The sequence below is a fragment of the Eulemur rufifrons genome, chromosome 2, assembly GCF_041146395.1.
Source record: "Eulemur rufifrons isolate Redbay chromosome 2, OSU_ERuf_1, whole genome shotgun sequence".
Taxonomy (NCBI): domain Eukaryota; kingdom Metazoa; phylum Chordata; class Mammalia; order Primates; family Lemuridae; genus Eulemur; species Eulemur rufifrons.
This window is the reverse complement of record NC_090984.1, coordinates 85,009,071-85,025,593: the sequence shown is the minus strand read 5'-3', so window position 1 is coordinate 85,025,593 and position 16,523 is coordinate 85,009,071. Positions and strand designations below refer to the sequence as shown.

At 46.4% G+C, this 16,523-nt stretch overlaps 1 protein-coding gene across 4 annotated transcripts in view; it reads right to left on the bottom strand.

Annotated features, from left to right (window-relative positions):
* SAMD4A (sterile alpha motif domain containing 4A) overlaps positions 1–16,523 on the bottom strand; it is a 209,712-nt gene that overhangs the window by 85,765 nt on the left and 107,424 nt on the right. For all 4 annotated transcript variants that reach the window (XM_069487010.1, XM_069487027.1, XM_069487033.1 and 1 more), the window contains exon 3: positions 2,114–2,632. In XM_069487010.1, coding sequence (XP_069343111.1) covers positions 2,114–2,632 — 519 coding nt within the window. The remainder of the gene's footprint in view (positions 1–2,113; positions 2,633–16,523) is intronic.

Below are 16,523 nucleotides of genomic sequence, written 5' to 3'. Positions count from 1 at the left end.
CAAAGTCCTTGTTCTTTTCCACTGTCAGGTTGCCCCCAAGATGCCTGGTATTAATTTGATAGCGGCATGAGTGGACCAAAGACCCACAGGTTTGCAGTATGGACACACACAGTTGAATCACCATAGGGAAATACGGCAATGACATTAACATTTCGTTAAGGAGATATTATAGTTGATATGGCTTAAGTGTTGGAATGAAATTTTCTGGAGGGGAGCTCTGAGCTCTTTTATGTTCTTTGCTGACGCTCTGAAAGAGGTCTGCAATGCCTTTCTTCTTCCAGAGATACACCATCTAGTCATCTGGTTAAACCCCCAAGTCCTTTTCAGCTCAAGCATTACACAGGGGTTCAAAGGTTGGTAAGGCCATGACAGTTATCTATGAATTTCCTCCTCTCTGTCAGGCTGGGTGGCCACAGCCAGAAATAAGTGCCTGTTGATTATAATCTCTCCCATCTTAAGAGTACTAATCTTGTCAAGACCGACCCTGAATGTGTAAATCGGTAGACAGAAATATATGATGACTTAAGACTAATTTCAAAACAAATGACATAAAATTCAACCTCCTAAAATCTAAAACACCAAGTTTTTAGAGGGCAAGTGGCTCGGCGCTTGCATCTCTCCAAGTTATTAAATAGGTTTGTAACAATTATCAGATTCTGTCTGTGACCCAGGAAACTCAGGCCAAGAGACTCTGTCATCCGCCCTCATGTGTCTGCTTTAAAAGTCCCCGCCACCGCTGCCTGTCACAGAGGCTAGCGAAAACTGTTCTTGCTGGAAGAGGCTGACTGCCATCAGAACCTCTTACCTAATAAATTAATGATGCAATAGCCACCTAATTCCCCAAATGTACAGGTTAACCATATCTAAAAGTAAAAATTGAAAACAGAACTTTAAAAAAATCTCATGTTGCAGCAATGTCAATGCAATATCTTAAGTATTTCCTTGGTTATTCCACAAAGGAACTGTTTTAGTTAGTGTAGTTATTATCCAACATCCCTACGCTTTGGGAAAGCCATCTGAAGAAGCCCAGTCACCAAAAGATCCAAGTTGAGGTAGAGGCCAAGAAGGCGTCACTGCCAACTTTTAATCCTCACCCATCTTTTAACTGGGGGTTCCTGCATGTTGACAGGCACGTCAGGTCTCATCGCAAAACCTTTCCTCTGAGAGCATTATCTCGGCATTGACGCTGTATTCATGGACACGTGCACACTGGCTTCAAGGATACTGTTTGATGACAAGCCACTCTCCCATACTGCCACTTTCTGTAGGCACCAACGGTGTGTTTGTCACTTTGCTTAGCCTAGTGGGGAGCCACAGAGAGGACTCCTGGCCCCCCTGCCCAACTGTGGGCACAGTTCTCTGCTTTAGTGGTCAGAAGAGCAGAGGGCTGTCTTCTGCTCTCCCCTCCCACAAAGCAGTTCCTGACCCGCCTCTCCTAAGGGGCTGGACTGAGCGACAGGAAGTCCCCAGCATTCACACCAGGCCACAGCACAGAGCAGCATTCGCAGTCAGCAAACCTGCTCCCCAGTCAGGAGCAAAAGTGCCCCCAAAAACTGGGAATTAAAACTGGGAAATACAAGGGGAGGGAACATTCCAGGGTGAAATTAAAAAAAAAGAAAAAGAAAAAAAAGAAAAGAAAAGAAAGAAAGAGAAAGGAAAAGAAAAGAAAAAGGAAAATGCACAAAGCCCCGTGAGGCTGGCTGGTTAACCATGGGTTAGAATCGTGTTTAGAGAATCACACGGTAAATCAGTGTCTCAGCAAATCCAAAGCCCAGGGTGAAAGGCGTGTGGGTGAAAGGCACTTCTGTCTGTGGAAACAGGAAGTTTCCTCCTTTCACCATTTCTTCCCTCTTTCTTATTTCTTTATTTTTGGTCTGCTTGTTGCCCAAATTGGGACCATCAATCACTTTTACCTGCCCAGCATTTTCATCTTTCCAGAGCCAAAGAGCAGCAAACGTGGGGTCCAAAGAACCCCTTCCCACAGCCAATTCCAATCAGCCCTTCTCTCCCAGGGTGACAGGGTGCGCGGAGCAGACACCGTCAGCAGGACATGCAACACACACACAGCAAGTCACCAAACCAGACTGCCTTAAAGGACTTCCAGGGCACTTACTTGTACTTGTGCTGGTTCCAATCGAATTGATTGTGGTGGGGACAGACGAGGAGGAGTAGAGGGGCACGTGGCCGTTCTCACATCCCAGGCTTTTGTCCTGCCAATTGGAGGCATTGATGCAAATCCCAGAATCCCGAGAGTTCTGCCACCCGTTGAGCTTGTCGTCGGAGTTCTGTCTTTGGTGATAGTAGTGCGTCTGTCCATAATCCACAGAGTCCGAGCGGCCTCGGTTCTGGCCACCAAAGCCGGTCGATGTGCGGTCCTCCAAGTGATTCAGCCACATGGCTAAAGCACTGCGGTCTTCCAACGAGGTGGCCGGATGTATCAAAGCATAGGACAGCAGCTGCCTGCTCTCCTCAATGTGCTGGTTGTGTTCAATAGAGTGTGCCAGGATCTGGGGCAGCAGTTTCATATACTCTACTTTTGCGTCAAGGTTTCCTGGCTTCAGCAAAGGCAGGTGAGTTAACAGGAGGGAAATCACTTTATCCTTGGATTCCTGTTGCCATTGGTTAATGATTCCTGGAAAGGAAAATATACAGGGCAAATAAGCAAATACACCCACAACGACACTAAACAGCACACTGTAAAGAGAATTTTTGTGTATGACAGTCCTAATGTACCCTGGCTAAATTTTCTCAAAACAGCCTATGCATCAGGTTGATTGAAGGACAGATTTTCAAGGGCCAGGGATTTCAATGAAACTCAGATCAAACATTCTTAGATGTTTGGGTGCTCAATCTAATTCACATTCATGTCGCCAAAGAAGCTATGACTACTTTGGTACAACCAAATAGAATTTATGGCCCTGTTTCCCTTTCTAGAAAAGTTTACCCCTACTCCCAGACAGACAGGGGGCTAAGACTAATAAGAACTAGTATAACCAAGGGTCCACATAACACAGTGCTTGGTGTGAGGGTACTCCTTCCTCCATACATGAAAAGTGGTTTAAATTCTGGCAAAGGCATTTGTGTGAAATTGATAAAACTTCCTAAATGGAGAAATTGTCAGGACACAAAGGACTCCAGTCATCTCAGTGCAGTAAACCTGCACCTTTCTCCTAAGAGGCCGATTCAAAAGAACAACTGTGGGCTCCAAGCTAGAATGAGCAATGGATCCAAGACTTGGTTCCAGGGACGCCTCCCATTGCACATGCTAAGTAGGCTATTTTTCTTTATATGAAGATCTGTTTGTTCTTGTGTGTTAAAAATAGACATATCATTGATTATTTTAACCGTTTTTAAGCATATAGTTCAGTAGCAATAAGCACATTCACAATGAGGTCCAACCACCACCACCATCCACCTGCAGAACTTTTTCATCCTCCCAAACTGAAACTCTGTCCCCATTGAACAGTAACTCCCCATTCCCGCTCTCCCCAGCCCCTGGCAACCATCATTCCATTTTATTTTCTGTCTCTATGAGTCTGACTCCTCTAGGTTCTCCAGAGAGGTGGAATCACACAGTATTTGTCCCCTGGCAACTGCCTTACTTCACTGAGCACGACGTCCTCAAGTTCATTCACATCAGGATCTGCTTTTAACATATTCACAAGGATCCTTTCCCGCCCCTCCCACTCGGAACACAAACAGTGCACTTTGCCTTATTAGCCTTTGAGAAATAGCTGGTTTTCAGGTTGATAGTTATCCACTGACTCTGGGGCCACAGGAAGAAAGCTCCCTTCCAGAAAAGTCACTCCTGACACCTGGAGACCTCAACTCTGGCCTCCTGATAACCATACAAGGGCTAGGGCTGGGCAGTCCTGCTGGCTTTCCCAGAGTATCTGCAGGGTTGGAAGGGGTTTCTGGAATTTAGCAGAAGGGCTTCACAATTCGGGCTAGGCACAAACATAACAGAGTAAGCCCAAGGGTCACTGCTGACCGTAAGTTTCAAATGCATCAGCCTGTCCTGCAAGGCTTCTCAAGGCTACAGGAAAGCATACTTTCAAACTGCCAGCAAGGAAGGCAGGCACGGTGTATAACGAAAGAGCATGAGCTTTGGAGTCAGGCAAACCCCCGCACAAATTCCAGATCTGCCACTTCATTTGTGGTGGTAGCTTGGTAAATTACTTAACTTCTCTGAGCCTCAACGGCCTCATGCATCAGGCGCGGTACAAGTAGCATCTGTCCCTCCTCGTGTTGCTGGATTAAATAAAGTAGCAGAAGGACCAGACGAGTACTTGAGGGTAGAAGTAATTCTTTCTACTTTCCCTGCATTAGTCAGACCCACATGAGAGCAATGTGGGTGGTTTTGGGTATCAAGTTTTAAAAATAATATAGAGAACCAGAGATGACCCAGGAGAAGTTATTAAAGAGGTAGAAAGTCAAAAGGTGCAAGAAAATGGATTTATTGTGCTTACAACAATACAAAGAGATGCTTGACTCACTTCAAGTGGGGATTTCATAGGGAGATGCCAAAGAGTCGACTATTTGAAGTCTCCAAATTGAAGCAGGAAGATTAGGATAGGATGTGGACTAGAACTGAACCGCCAGAATAATAAAAGGCTCAGGGATACCGAGGAAGGCTCTAGAGTCCCTGTCCTGAGGGTTGAATAACGGAGTGCGATCGTCTCGGGCAGCACTGCCCAACAGCGGTAACAGGAGCCATGCACGGCATTTTAAACTTTCTAGTAGCCACATTAAAGAAGAGTGAAAAGAACAAGGTGAAATTAATTTTAATGATATATTTTATTTAACCTACTATATCAAAATATTATCATTTTAACATGCAATCAGTCCAAAATTATTAATGAGCCATTTTCTTTCTATTTTTGGTATTAAATCCTCAAATCCAAGGTGTATTTTATCACTGACAGCACATCTGAAGTTGGACGAGGCACAGCTGAAGTGGCTTCTTGCTGAAGTGCTCGGATGTCGTAGGTGGATGGTGGCTACTGAACTGGCCAGCACAGGACTGGCCACATTCAGATGGGGAAGGCCGGCGGGAGGGCACAGATGACCTCAGCAGGTCCCTCCCAGCTCCCGGACTCTATATTTAGCTAACTGCCACCTGACACAAGACAGCCCTTGTGCATTCCACTAGGTATAGCCTCCCTTTTAAAGTAGCTCTGGGAGACGAAGAAAACTCCAATCTAACTTTCCCATCAATACATTTTCGGCAAACAGCAGGCGTGTTTCAAATGATGAATGAGTTCAGGATGAAGATAAAATCTATTCATTAAGCCAAAGACGCACTGGAAAGAAGCAACGGGGCTGAGAAGAAGAAAAACCTATGCCATCAGCCAACACTGATCACGGCTAGCTAGGGTGCACCCTGGAAAATGTACATTTAAAAATAAAATTTGAGAACAACCTTTAATAAAAATTTACGAGGTTGAGGAACTCCCTAGCTTTCTGCTAGATCATTTCCCTGTTTGGATATTCTACCCTTCCGCAAAAGGTCAGCCTAAAAAAGAAAACTCAGGAACAAACCCAAAATGTAAATAGGACTCAGAGTGCAAACTAAACATGTTATCTCCACGTAACCGTGCTCTGCCAGGGATTAACCTGGGATTCGAAGGAGGAGACAGCACAGCAAAGAGGAAGGAAAACGAGAGGACGCTGGCCCTGCTCCCTTCCAGGGCTGACACGGTTCTTTCTCTACCCTCTGGGTAGGGCCTGGATGGTGAGGGGCGTGGCGTGGCCAGGAAGACACCTATGGCTTTCGTTTACCACCACTGAGAACATGGCAATAAGGCTGCTCTCTGAGGCTAACTGCACCTACCACATCCAACCGTTCCTGCTACTGCTCCAGCTGCCACTGCTGAGAGCCAACGGCGTTGAATGTTTTCTACGTGCCAGGCACTCTTCTAAGCCCTGTGCACTTAATTACTCATTTAATCCTCCCAAGAAGCACTATGAGTAGGTCCTATTACTAGCCTTATCCCACGGAGGAGGACACAGAGGCACAGATGGGGCCAGTTACTCGCCCCAGGTGCCCTGGCTAGTGGGGGGACGATAGAACGGAAGTAGGCAAATTGCTCAAAGAGACATAACAGCCATCATGCTACAATGGCTTGGCCATAGGCTGAGTATGCATTTATAATATAGAATTATATATTATATAATTATACACTATATATTATATATGAATTGCATATAAATATGTAATAGTTATAAATATATTAATAGAGGACATGGATCAGCAGAGTTGAGTTTAGCCATGGAAGTGTTAAAAAAGGAGCTATGGAGACAATGTAGGTGACATCTATTGTGGTTTTAAAAAAATGTCATCATTTCTTTGACACTCCTCTCTTTGAAAGGTAGAGCCTAATTCCCTTCCTTTTGAGTGCAGGCTGGATTTAGTGAGTCACTTCTGGCAAACAGAATGCAGCAGAAATGACAAGTACGCAACTTCATGGACTAGGCTATAAAAGGCACTGCGGCTTCTACCTGGCTCTCTCTTGGATCGCTCCCTCTGGGGGAAGCCAGCTGCCATGTTGTGAGGTGACTCAAGCAACCCAATGGGGAAGTCCTTATGGTGAGGAACTGAGGCCTCTGCCAGCCATGTGAGGGAGCCAGGCTGGGAGCAGACCTCCCGCCCAGTTAAGCCTTCAGATGGCTGTGGCCTCAGGCAACATTTTGAGGGACCCTGAGCCAGAATCACTCATACCCGAGCCATAGAAACTGTGTGTGTAACATGTTTACTGTTTTAAGCTGCTAAGTTTTGAGTAATTTATGTGTCCAAAGATAACTAATACACTATCCAAATGCCCCTCTAGGAAAAAGGAAATTTTAGCTACTTGGCTTTGAGTAGTTCAGTCCTTCTGGCAAAGTCATGGCCATTCTGAGATGGACCCATGAAACTAACCTGTTGCCACTAAACATTCACCTCCCTCAGCTGCCCTTGTCCTGATTAGCTACTCACAAAACCACCTTTGGGCTATGATGTGGCTCCCCAGGCACCTTCAGGGAGAGAATGACCTGATCATAGAGACTTGATGTATTTCCAGGTTCCGTGACGATGATTTTTCAGGGTGACTTAGTAAATGGTTTCTGATTATGATTTGGCATCCCGTGGAGGCCTGCCTACAGGGAGAATGTGTGCTGATTATATGGATTTTGAGTATGTCTGGTCTGATGATGGCTCCTCGTGGTAAATTAACAAGCCAGCATTGCAGGGTCTACCTCCCTGCTTTTTAGTTAGTACGAATCAGTCTGTCAGGGTGAGCATCCCCAGGGAGCTGACGAGCGTGGGCATCGCCACCTTCAAACAGAAGCCGGATCCCACATGCAGGGACTTGGTCACGCAGGCTGGGTCCTGCCCAGCTGCACACTGGCCATCTTTGTGGTATCCACACTACCTTCCAGAGAGCAAGGAATCTTTGCTGAGCTTTGTATTTAATGGATTCTCCTCCCTGGGTATGACCCAGGAATCCTGATAATTTTCAATTAATTGATCACTCCTGAGACGCAGTCTCAACCTTTACCCATCCCAACATCGCCCGACTCAGGAGACAGTCTGGAAAACAGCAGTGCAAGAACTGCAAAGTTCAGTGATGCAGGCTCACCTCTATTACGTTCTCTGAGTATTTTCTTTATTATTTCTCTGAATACGGAGCAAAGATGTAACAGTTCGCTGGATGTTTTATGTAGGTAAAAGTTAATGATTTGTAATTTGTAAACCAGTGACATAGGAGTAGTAAAAAAAAATTTAAAAAGCTATAATTAAAGACCATGAGGATTAGGAAACTGTCCCAATGATTCTTGGAGTGACAAAGAATGTGTTTAAATACCAAGTCTGGTATTATTACTACACAATGGTATGTCAATGTTTAAGGGCTCTAGTTGTTAGTAAATTACCCTTAAATTGCTATTTTATTATAGCCTTGTTTTCAGTTTAATAACATTTACCATAAAAGGGTTTCTCACAAGTGCATTTAGGCAATTTTCTCATGCAAGAAATGGCTGGGAATTAAGTGCACACACACAAGAAGTGTTGGTGAAATAGATGTACTAAAAGGCAGCAGGATGGTGGGTCTTACATGGTCAAACGCTCCTTGGAAGAATTTATGTTACAAACTCAATTCTAGACACATCGTGAACTAAAGGCTTCTAAATTCAGTGCAACTCTGCACAACTCAAACCCAGAGGGTAGCACCACATACCAGGCATTTGGGAAGGATGTGAGCTAACCCAGGCATCTGAAAAATCAGAGGGGAAAAATGGCAAATACCAACATGGCAAAGGATGAGATTTTTGTGTTGGCACCTGCACTTGACTTTTGTCTCCCAAGGTACCCCTCTTGAGCTACAGGTGACCAGAGAAGAATCCCCATAATTTGGAGGAGCCCTGCAAGTGATGTGGATTAGACCAGTTGTGATTGGAAACCCAGACGATCTGGAGTTACTGAGCCCCTGTGGCTGCAAGCGGTGCTTCGAATAGATGCAAAGGATTGAGAAGATATAAACCCTCTCCCTATCTTCAAGCAAGGTGATTGCTGGCCCCCATCCATCCCCACCGCCTGGTATTCCCACCCTGTGGACTCTCCTCCCACACTGAATCAGCGCAGCTGGATATGACCAATAGAGTGTGGCAGAGGTGTTCTGATATGAGGTCACAAAAGGTATTGCAGCTTCGCCTTTTCTCTCTTGATTCACCCGTTCTGAGGAAGCCACACCAATTATGAGGACACTCAGGCTGCCCAGGGAGGGTCCTTTGGTGGGGGGGACTCAGGCCTCCTGCCAACAGCCAGAACCACCTGCCAGCCATGTGAATGAGCCACCTTGGAAGTGGCTTCTCCGGCTCTAGTCAATCCTTGACTGCAACCTTGTGAGAGACCTTCAGCCAGAACCACCCAGCTAGGTGGCCCCAAATGCCCAACCCTCAGAAAAATGGGAGACGAATGTTTGTTATCATGTTAAACCATTAAGTTTTGAGATAATTTGTTATGCAGCAACGGTTAACTAATACAAAGAACCTGGTGTTACCTAGTGGACTCTATCTCCCATTTTAGCCACGATAGCCTTTTCTGACAGCAGAAAAACCATCAAGGGCTAGTCATGCAAAGGTCCCTGGCCATCCTCAAAGGGCAAGAACCAAGCGCCTCTGGCCCCAGCAGATGCCTGCCATGACCCACTCACCTCTCCAGAGCCATCTGGTCAGCTCTCCAATGGGGACTTTCCATCTGTGGTCACTTTTCCCCCAGGTACTGGCATGGCTGGGTGCTTCAGAAGTGCTCCTTTGCTCCTGAAGGACCCAGGCCAGCTGGAAACCAGTCCCGAGACCTCAGCCAAGGGCTCGAGTTAGGTTTGGGATTCACCTCCAGGCTTCTGACCTCTGCCTGGCTATGACCAACTCAGGTCTGAGGCTGCCTATTCCCAGAGGGCACACAATAGGTCGTGCCCCCAACTACTTGCCTCGGTTCTGACCTCTGGCCTGTGGGTATGTGAATGACTCCTGTATTTGTGCTCCAACCCAGGTCTCTCCCTGAGCTCCGGGCTCCCATATCCAACTGTCTCCTCCGCACAGCCACTCAGACGACCTCAAAGCCAACAAGCCGGGAACCCAACTCCTGTTCTCACTTTCACCAGATCTGCTCCTTTGTTCTTCTTCCCTATCTCAGCAAACAGCTTTTCCATCTTTTCAAAACCTCAGAAAATCCTTGACTACCTTCTCTTCTACCCCATATTTAACCTGTCAGCAAATCCTGTGGGCTGACTTCTTCACAACATATCCAGAACCGGACTCCCTCTCACCAAGAGTCTGATATCAACCACAACGATCATTCCTAAAAGAATGATCTTTTTTCCCCCCATCCCATAGGAAGGATTTGAAGGAATGATCTTTTAAAACTAAAAGATAGATCATATCACTCCCCTGCCCAAACATTCCAGTGGCTTCCCATCCACTCTGAGTAAAAGCCAAAATCCTTGTGATGGCCTCTTAGCCCTTCTACGATCTAGTCTCCACCCTGCTACTGCCCCTCTCTTTCTTTAGTCCATCCTGGCTTCCTTGACGTGTGCCTGCCTCAGGGCCTTTGCACTTGCTCTTTCCCCTGCCTGGAATGTGTTTCCTTGATGCCCCCATTTAGACTCTCTCATCTCTGTCCCTGCTCAAATGTCACCTTCCTAGGAAGGCCTTCTCTGTCCACACTGTTTTAAATTGTCCACCCACTCCCTCACCTTACCTCCCTTATCCCCAGGTCCTGCTTTCTTTTCCCCGTAGCACTTATCACCACGTGAGCTGCTGTGCTATACACGTCCTGCCTCTCTTCAAGAACGTAAGCTCTCTGAGGGTAGTAAGAGTGTCTCCATTTCTCCATCATTAACATTTTCTTATTAATTACATTCTTAATGGCTATATAAAATTGTCCCCTGGCCTTTTGTCTGATAGTGTTTTCTTAGACTTTCAGATTTCTTCAAAATGTTAGTTATTTCCTAGCAATGTCCTTTAAATGAAGACAGACTGGATGACCTAACAAACGATGGTAGGTACGACTGTCACACAAAAACTATGCGGTCACCTCTTTCTCATTTGACTCTTCTGTATTCTTATTACCTTTGGCTTTAAAGTCAAATAAAAACAGGAACTCAGAAAGGAGGAAAATAAAATAATTAGCTAATTTTCAAAGTCTTTACTACATCCTCCTTCTCAGTATTCTGTTTAAGATGGAAAATTTCCCCAGGTGCTAGAAAACAAAAGCATAATGGGTGCTTTTCCTGATTGTAACTGACACCAATTAAAATAATCTTCATGACAAAGATTTGAGAGGCTGAGACAGCAGAATGAAATGTATTTAATACAACTCTCACAAACATCTGTTGAAGAAGGAAAGAAAACCAAGGCCAGTAGGGTTGTGTTAAGATTGTTGTATGCCTGCATTTTTTGGCGCTCAGTGATTATGTTTTAATAAAACCTCATAGGACTGGGACTCCTACGAGTCATATAAATTAGAGGTGAAAGAAACGTTACCTTACTTTTGACAAACACAAGACACATTCTCATAAACCACATTCAGCTAGATTTCTTATACCAAAAACCCCTCGGAGGAGAGACTGTAAATGTTCTGAAAGCAGGAAGCTTTCCCACCCACTGATCTGCAGTGCCGCCCTCACACTCCCAGACCACCACTGCCAAACCCCACACACCACGACTGTGCTCTCCAGTAGTATCTTAAAATAAGGAATTAGCAATCCGCACGCCGGCCTTGCAAAGAGAAAACCATGCTTTGTCCTGCTGCACTTAGAGCTAGGCCTTGTTCCGCAAGAAGCACCAGAAACGAAAGCCCCAAAAGTAGCACACCGTGGTCCACATAGCCTAATTGTGATACTATTTGTTAACAAGGGATTTCAAGGCTAAAATCCTCAGTAATGTTGAGATAGAGTCAAGAGAAGAGTATCTTGGGAGGACTATAAACAAGTCAAATCACAAAAGAATGGTTCCTGCTCAATCCAACGGACCAAACTGAGTAACGGCCACTTCATACAACACGTCAATAAACCTCAGGAAGTTTAGGAAGGGCCAGAGCGAACACGTTCCACCCCTGACACCAGGGAGCCATTCTGTATCTTTAAGTGACTCTGAACTGTTAAGTCACTGGGTCCCACGCTTTCTAAAATAATGAGGAAGTTGCTCAACAATTTATAGACAAAATTTCCCATCTTGAGAGATAGGAAGCCAAAGGATAAGTGTGAATGTAAGAGCCCTGTGGTGTGGTGTGAAACTATGTAAATATTGTCACCAAGGAACAGCACATATATATTCCCAGAATATACATGTTGGAAATGTTGATAGTAAAACTTACATATTACTCATTGAGGTATGAAGTCTGAAATTCTTACATGTACAAGTCATTCCACAGAGGAGAGAAGAAACAATGTTGTTGAGGCAGGATATTCGAACTCATGGTCACAAATTCACTGGTAGTGTTTTTGGGAAAAAAAAAAAAAAAAAAAAAAAGGGCCTGGATAACTATCCAAGATCGGAGTTGGGTGACCCTGGAACATATTCCGTCCCTCTGTCCTGGCCTCCCTGGACATGGCCCTGCAGAGGGAGCTAGAGGCACACTCCCCTCCCTGCTTCCCTGCCAGCTGTCAGCCAGCGCTGGGGATCTGTGTGAAGGTAAGCCGTGAAAGGCAGCTTACTTCCACCTGTTACTTGTGCGTTTTCAGGTTAGTAGGTCTACTGAATGCCACCAGAATAAGATTCCTTTCATAGTTTTGGAGAAGAGGAGCTACTTTATAGTTACCAAAGTCCTCGGGGCAGTAGGTAAGGAGAGGAGGTAGGAAGGATGATGATGAAGACTATGGTTCCCTATCAGGAATGACAATGGCTGAGGCCATTTCCCTCCTTCTGGGCATCCCACCATGAAATTAAGTAGACCTGGAGGTAAGTAGCTGGACCAGAACCAGGAGGACCAACCAGATGAGGGCTCTTGGCTTTAGCGGACTCGGTGGAGATGCTACAGGAGATGAGAGCTCAGAGCCCCTAAGGGTAACGTCTGTGGACAAGGGCCCTCATCCTTCCTGAGTCTCAAGCATACCATCCAGAACTCTACAACCAAGGCAGGAAAATGGTGAGAGGGCTTAGGGCAGGGAGAAGGGAGGCGAAAGAACTGAGAGGAAGGAGAGAAGCGCATGCAGCGGCAGAGTGGAGGATGGGTTCGGGCCTTGCCCACTGACCCATGCGGCCAAGAGCAGGTGGGCCCATGTGCCGTGTTGTGAAGAGCACCTCATGCTGCCGAGAAGCTGGAGAGAGGACAGACCTTGCTGGAAACAAACCTTCTAAACTCTATGGAGGAAGAGACGGGGGCGGCAAAGGGCCCCTCTCCTCTGTCCAGGAAGTTTGAAAACTGACCCCTTGCCTGCCCTCCGTCAACTTTACCCCAAGGTTTAGGACACATGGCCCAGTGAAGAGAAAGACAATGCTAACCTCTAGCCACGCTGGCCCTGAGCTGAGAGTGGCAGCAGCAGCCTGTTGTTTTGTTTAATTTTAATCTAGCTTAATACCGCCACCTTTGGAGGTAGATGTATTTATTAATCCATCAGATGTTTATCTTTGGTTCCTATCAATGTGCATGGCCTGGTGCTAGAATCTGTTCTCTTCAATAGGGTTTGCAGTGTAGAGACAGCCATGGGGAAGTTTTGTACTCACAGAAATGTCTGCAACACAAAAAGTTGGGGGAGAATCAGAGAAGAGGAGTAGAGAAGTACTCAGGCGAGGCCTCCATTTCCAGAACCAACAGGCAGTCCTGTAAGGAGTGGAATCCATTTTCTAAAGTGCCCCCAGCAGACCCCAGCCAGCATCCAACAGAAAAAACACAAAGAGCTTAATCCATTATCACCATACCAGGAGAGACTTGAACTTTGGCTGTTTAAATCTTAAAAGAGGCCATTATCATTACTGTCATTGGATACTGTCCGCGGGAGGTATACTCTGTATATATCCCAACCCTCTCCCACCTGCCCCCATCATCCATGACATGGTTTAAGAATCCACCTGCCTCTCCGAATCCTATTCATCTACTCATTGCCCTCCTCTACCAATACTGAGCTCAATGACTTATAGGCCTGCGTAGCACTCTTTCCCTTCGATGGGACTGCCGTCTCCTTGAGGGTAGGGACAGTGCCTCCCACTCAGGTGTCTCCTACTCCCCTGCATAGGTCAGTGTTGATCACACAGGCTGCTAGACCAGACTGGTCAAAAGAGATACACGTACTTTGCTATTACAGCTGATGACACAGCAGACTGTTCCCAGCTCCATCTGTCTTTCTGATTAGATGCTAAGTATTAATATCAACAGCAGAAAGCTCTGGACCAGGGCAGGATGGGGAAGGGACTCCGAGGCCGGCAGAAGGGGAGAGCCAGCCTCTCTTCGCAGATGGATGCCCCCAGTATCTTCACATCAGCACCCCCCAATACCTTCCCGCACCAAGCATCTGTCCTGTTCCGCTGAGAGCCCCTCCTCTAGCCTCTACTTACACACGGACACAGGTGGGGCAGCCCAATCACCTGGAGACTCAGATCCCAAGATGCTCATTGTAAGTACCTAAGATATGCTCAGTTGTCTTGGGGGCGCCTTTCTGAGGTGTTTATTTCCAAGCACTGTAGGAGTGTCAGGTGTCCTAAGTGACTTGGGGGAAATAAAAAGATGATAAGGCATGGTGCATCAGAGCACAGACTCTAGCTCCACCGTCTGGGTTGGAATCCCAGATCTTGTACTGCGTTAGCTGTGAACTTGGGCAATTCACTTAAGCACGCTGTACTTCACTTTCCTCATCTGGAAAGTGAGGTGCCTCATAAGATCGTTCTGATGTTCAAATTATTTAAACTTTGTAAAGCATGGGACTGTCACTGGCCCACCATGAGCACTATGTTATTGCCAGCTATGGTCACCATCATCTGAGGGACCAGGAAGATGCTTGGTGGGGCCCTCTCCTGCAGGACTGGGGGTGGTAAGGAGATCCAAAAGGCCGCAGCACTGGTTCACTAAGTGTGGAGGAGTGGCACCCCTGGGACATTGCTAGAAATGCACATTCTGGGACCCCTCCCTCGAACTACTGAACCAGAAACAGACAACAAGCCCTCTGGGTGATTCCGATCCGGGCTCAGGTTTGGGAACCCAGGGAGAGCATGGCCTCTCATTTACAGCTTTTGGGGGATCAGCAGTGAAACCAGGTGGGAAAATGAGGAATCAGCTGAAAGAGTGGCAAGGGCCTATTTTTAATAGAACATTATTGGATTAAAAATAATATACCAGCAATAAATAAGCAACAAAATGTCCTAATATTTCTAGCACAGGACTGATCTCTTCAATTTTCTATGGTGACCTAGCCAGTTAAAAGGGGCGATTGCTGCTTCTAAGGATAGACAGGGAAGCCACGATTTGGCCATTTGGGCCTTAAGAATGTAAGAAAGTCTGGACAAGCCTGGGATGGCTCATGAATAAAATGAAGATGAGAAGGTCAGTTTTAAAGCATTTTCACCACAGACTCACACGCTCACAAACCACCCTACACGGACCCTGGCTTTCTGGGCTGCTCCAGGAAGGAGGGTTGAGATAAGTCTGCAGAAGCCGGGAGGAGCCCGGACGCGGGAGCCTGCACATTACCTGAACGGCCGCTCTGGAGAGCTGTCTGGTGAAGAACTATCAACTCACTGGGCTGACGATGAACCACGGGACATGCAGCAACAGCAGCAAAAGTCTCTCGATTAGAGGACCAGAATATTTTGCTGAGTTTGGGGGGAGGGCCCAGCCGCTGTACAGGTTATATGGAGCTGAACACATTACAGTTGAACCAGATGTTAGGTGAAAAATTTGTGCGTTGATGGAATGATCACATAAGGGACTGCTCCATCTCCTCCCGCTCCACTTTGTCCTCCTTTTCTTCCCTCCTCTGGTGTCCACTGGGCACAGCTTGTCATTATTGAGTGTCCGGCCGGGTATTGTGATGTCAGAGGCACCACCCACACAGGGCCACGCCTGGAAAGGCACAAGCAGCCCAGCCCCATCCAGGGATACAGGGCCCTGATTTGAGCACCCTGCACTTACCTGGTGACATCTGACATCTCAAATATCTCCCAAGGCCCTCATCATCCCCTCCCCCAAACCAAAATGGTACTTAGGGGACACTGAAGTGCAGAGAAACTTGCCCCAAACCACACAGCAATACCCTGGTGCTGCTATGAACAGTGCCAGAGCTCCCTGACCCCTTGTCTGGGGGACCCGGCTGCCTTTTATAGAAAGTTTCCACACACCTTCTATTCCTAACCTCGATCGCAAGCATCGTGGCCTGGCTGCTTTGGCGGCACGAGCAGCCTCTGTGTCACCGGCTTAGTAACGCACCCCATTTAGGACTATGAGCACAGCTTGTTTGCACTGGAAATGAATTAACTGAATTCTAGATATTCTTTCTTGGCTGCTTTTTTGTTTTTATTTCAAACACAGCTAACTAATCAGGGCTTTGGACGTCAAGAAAAGCCAACTTTGATTCTTCAAGAAAACCAGCAGCTTACCACACACAGCCCTTCCTGGTCCTCCCCCAAGATGCCAAGAACATGAAAAATCTGCAGTTTTGGGGTAGGATGAAATATTTTGCTCATAACTGCCCATGGTGGGGCAGGATCCATCTTTTCTTGTTTTTATTTTGCAAGCTGACATTTATAGTAACGGTGCTGAGGAAGTGGAGGATAATCTAAAAAATGGACTTTGTCACTTCTTTATACACACACACACACACACACACCCCTTTTAAAATTATCTGAATGCCTTGATCTTGGTGTCTATAATGGGTAGAGCCTTTGGAGGAAAAGGAAGCCCCTGGACTAAGACACAAAGGTGAAGGTGAAGGACAGGCATACAACCTGTATCACATGGCCAGCTCCACTAATCACAGAACAGATTCCAGTGCCTAAATAAAGCCCGGAAAGCACGTTTATTGGAAGAACTGGCTCGTTTATAAAACAACTGATGG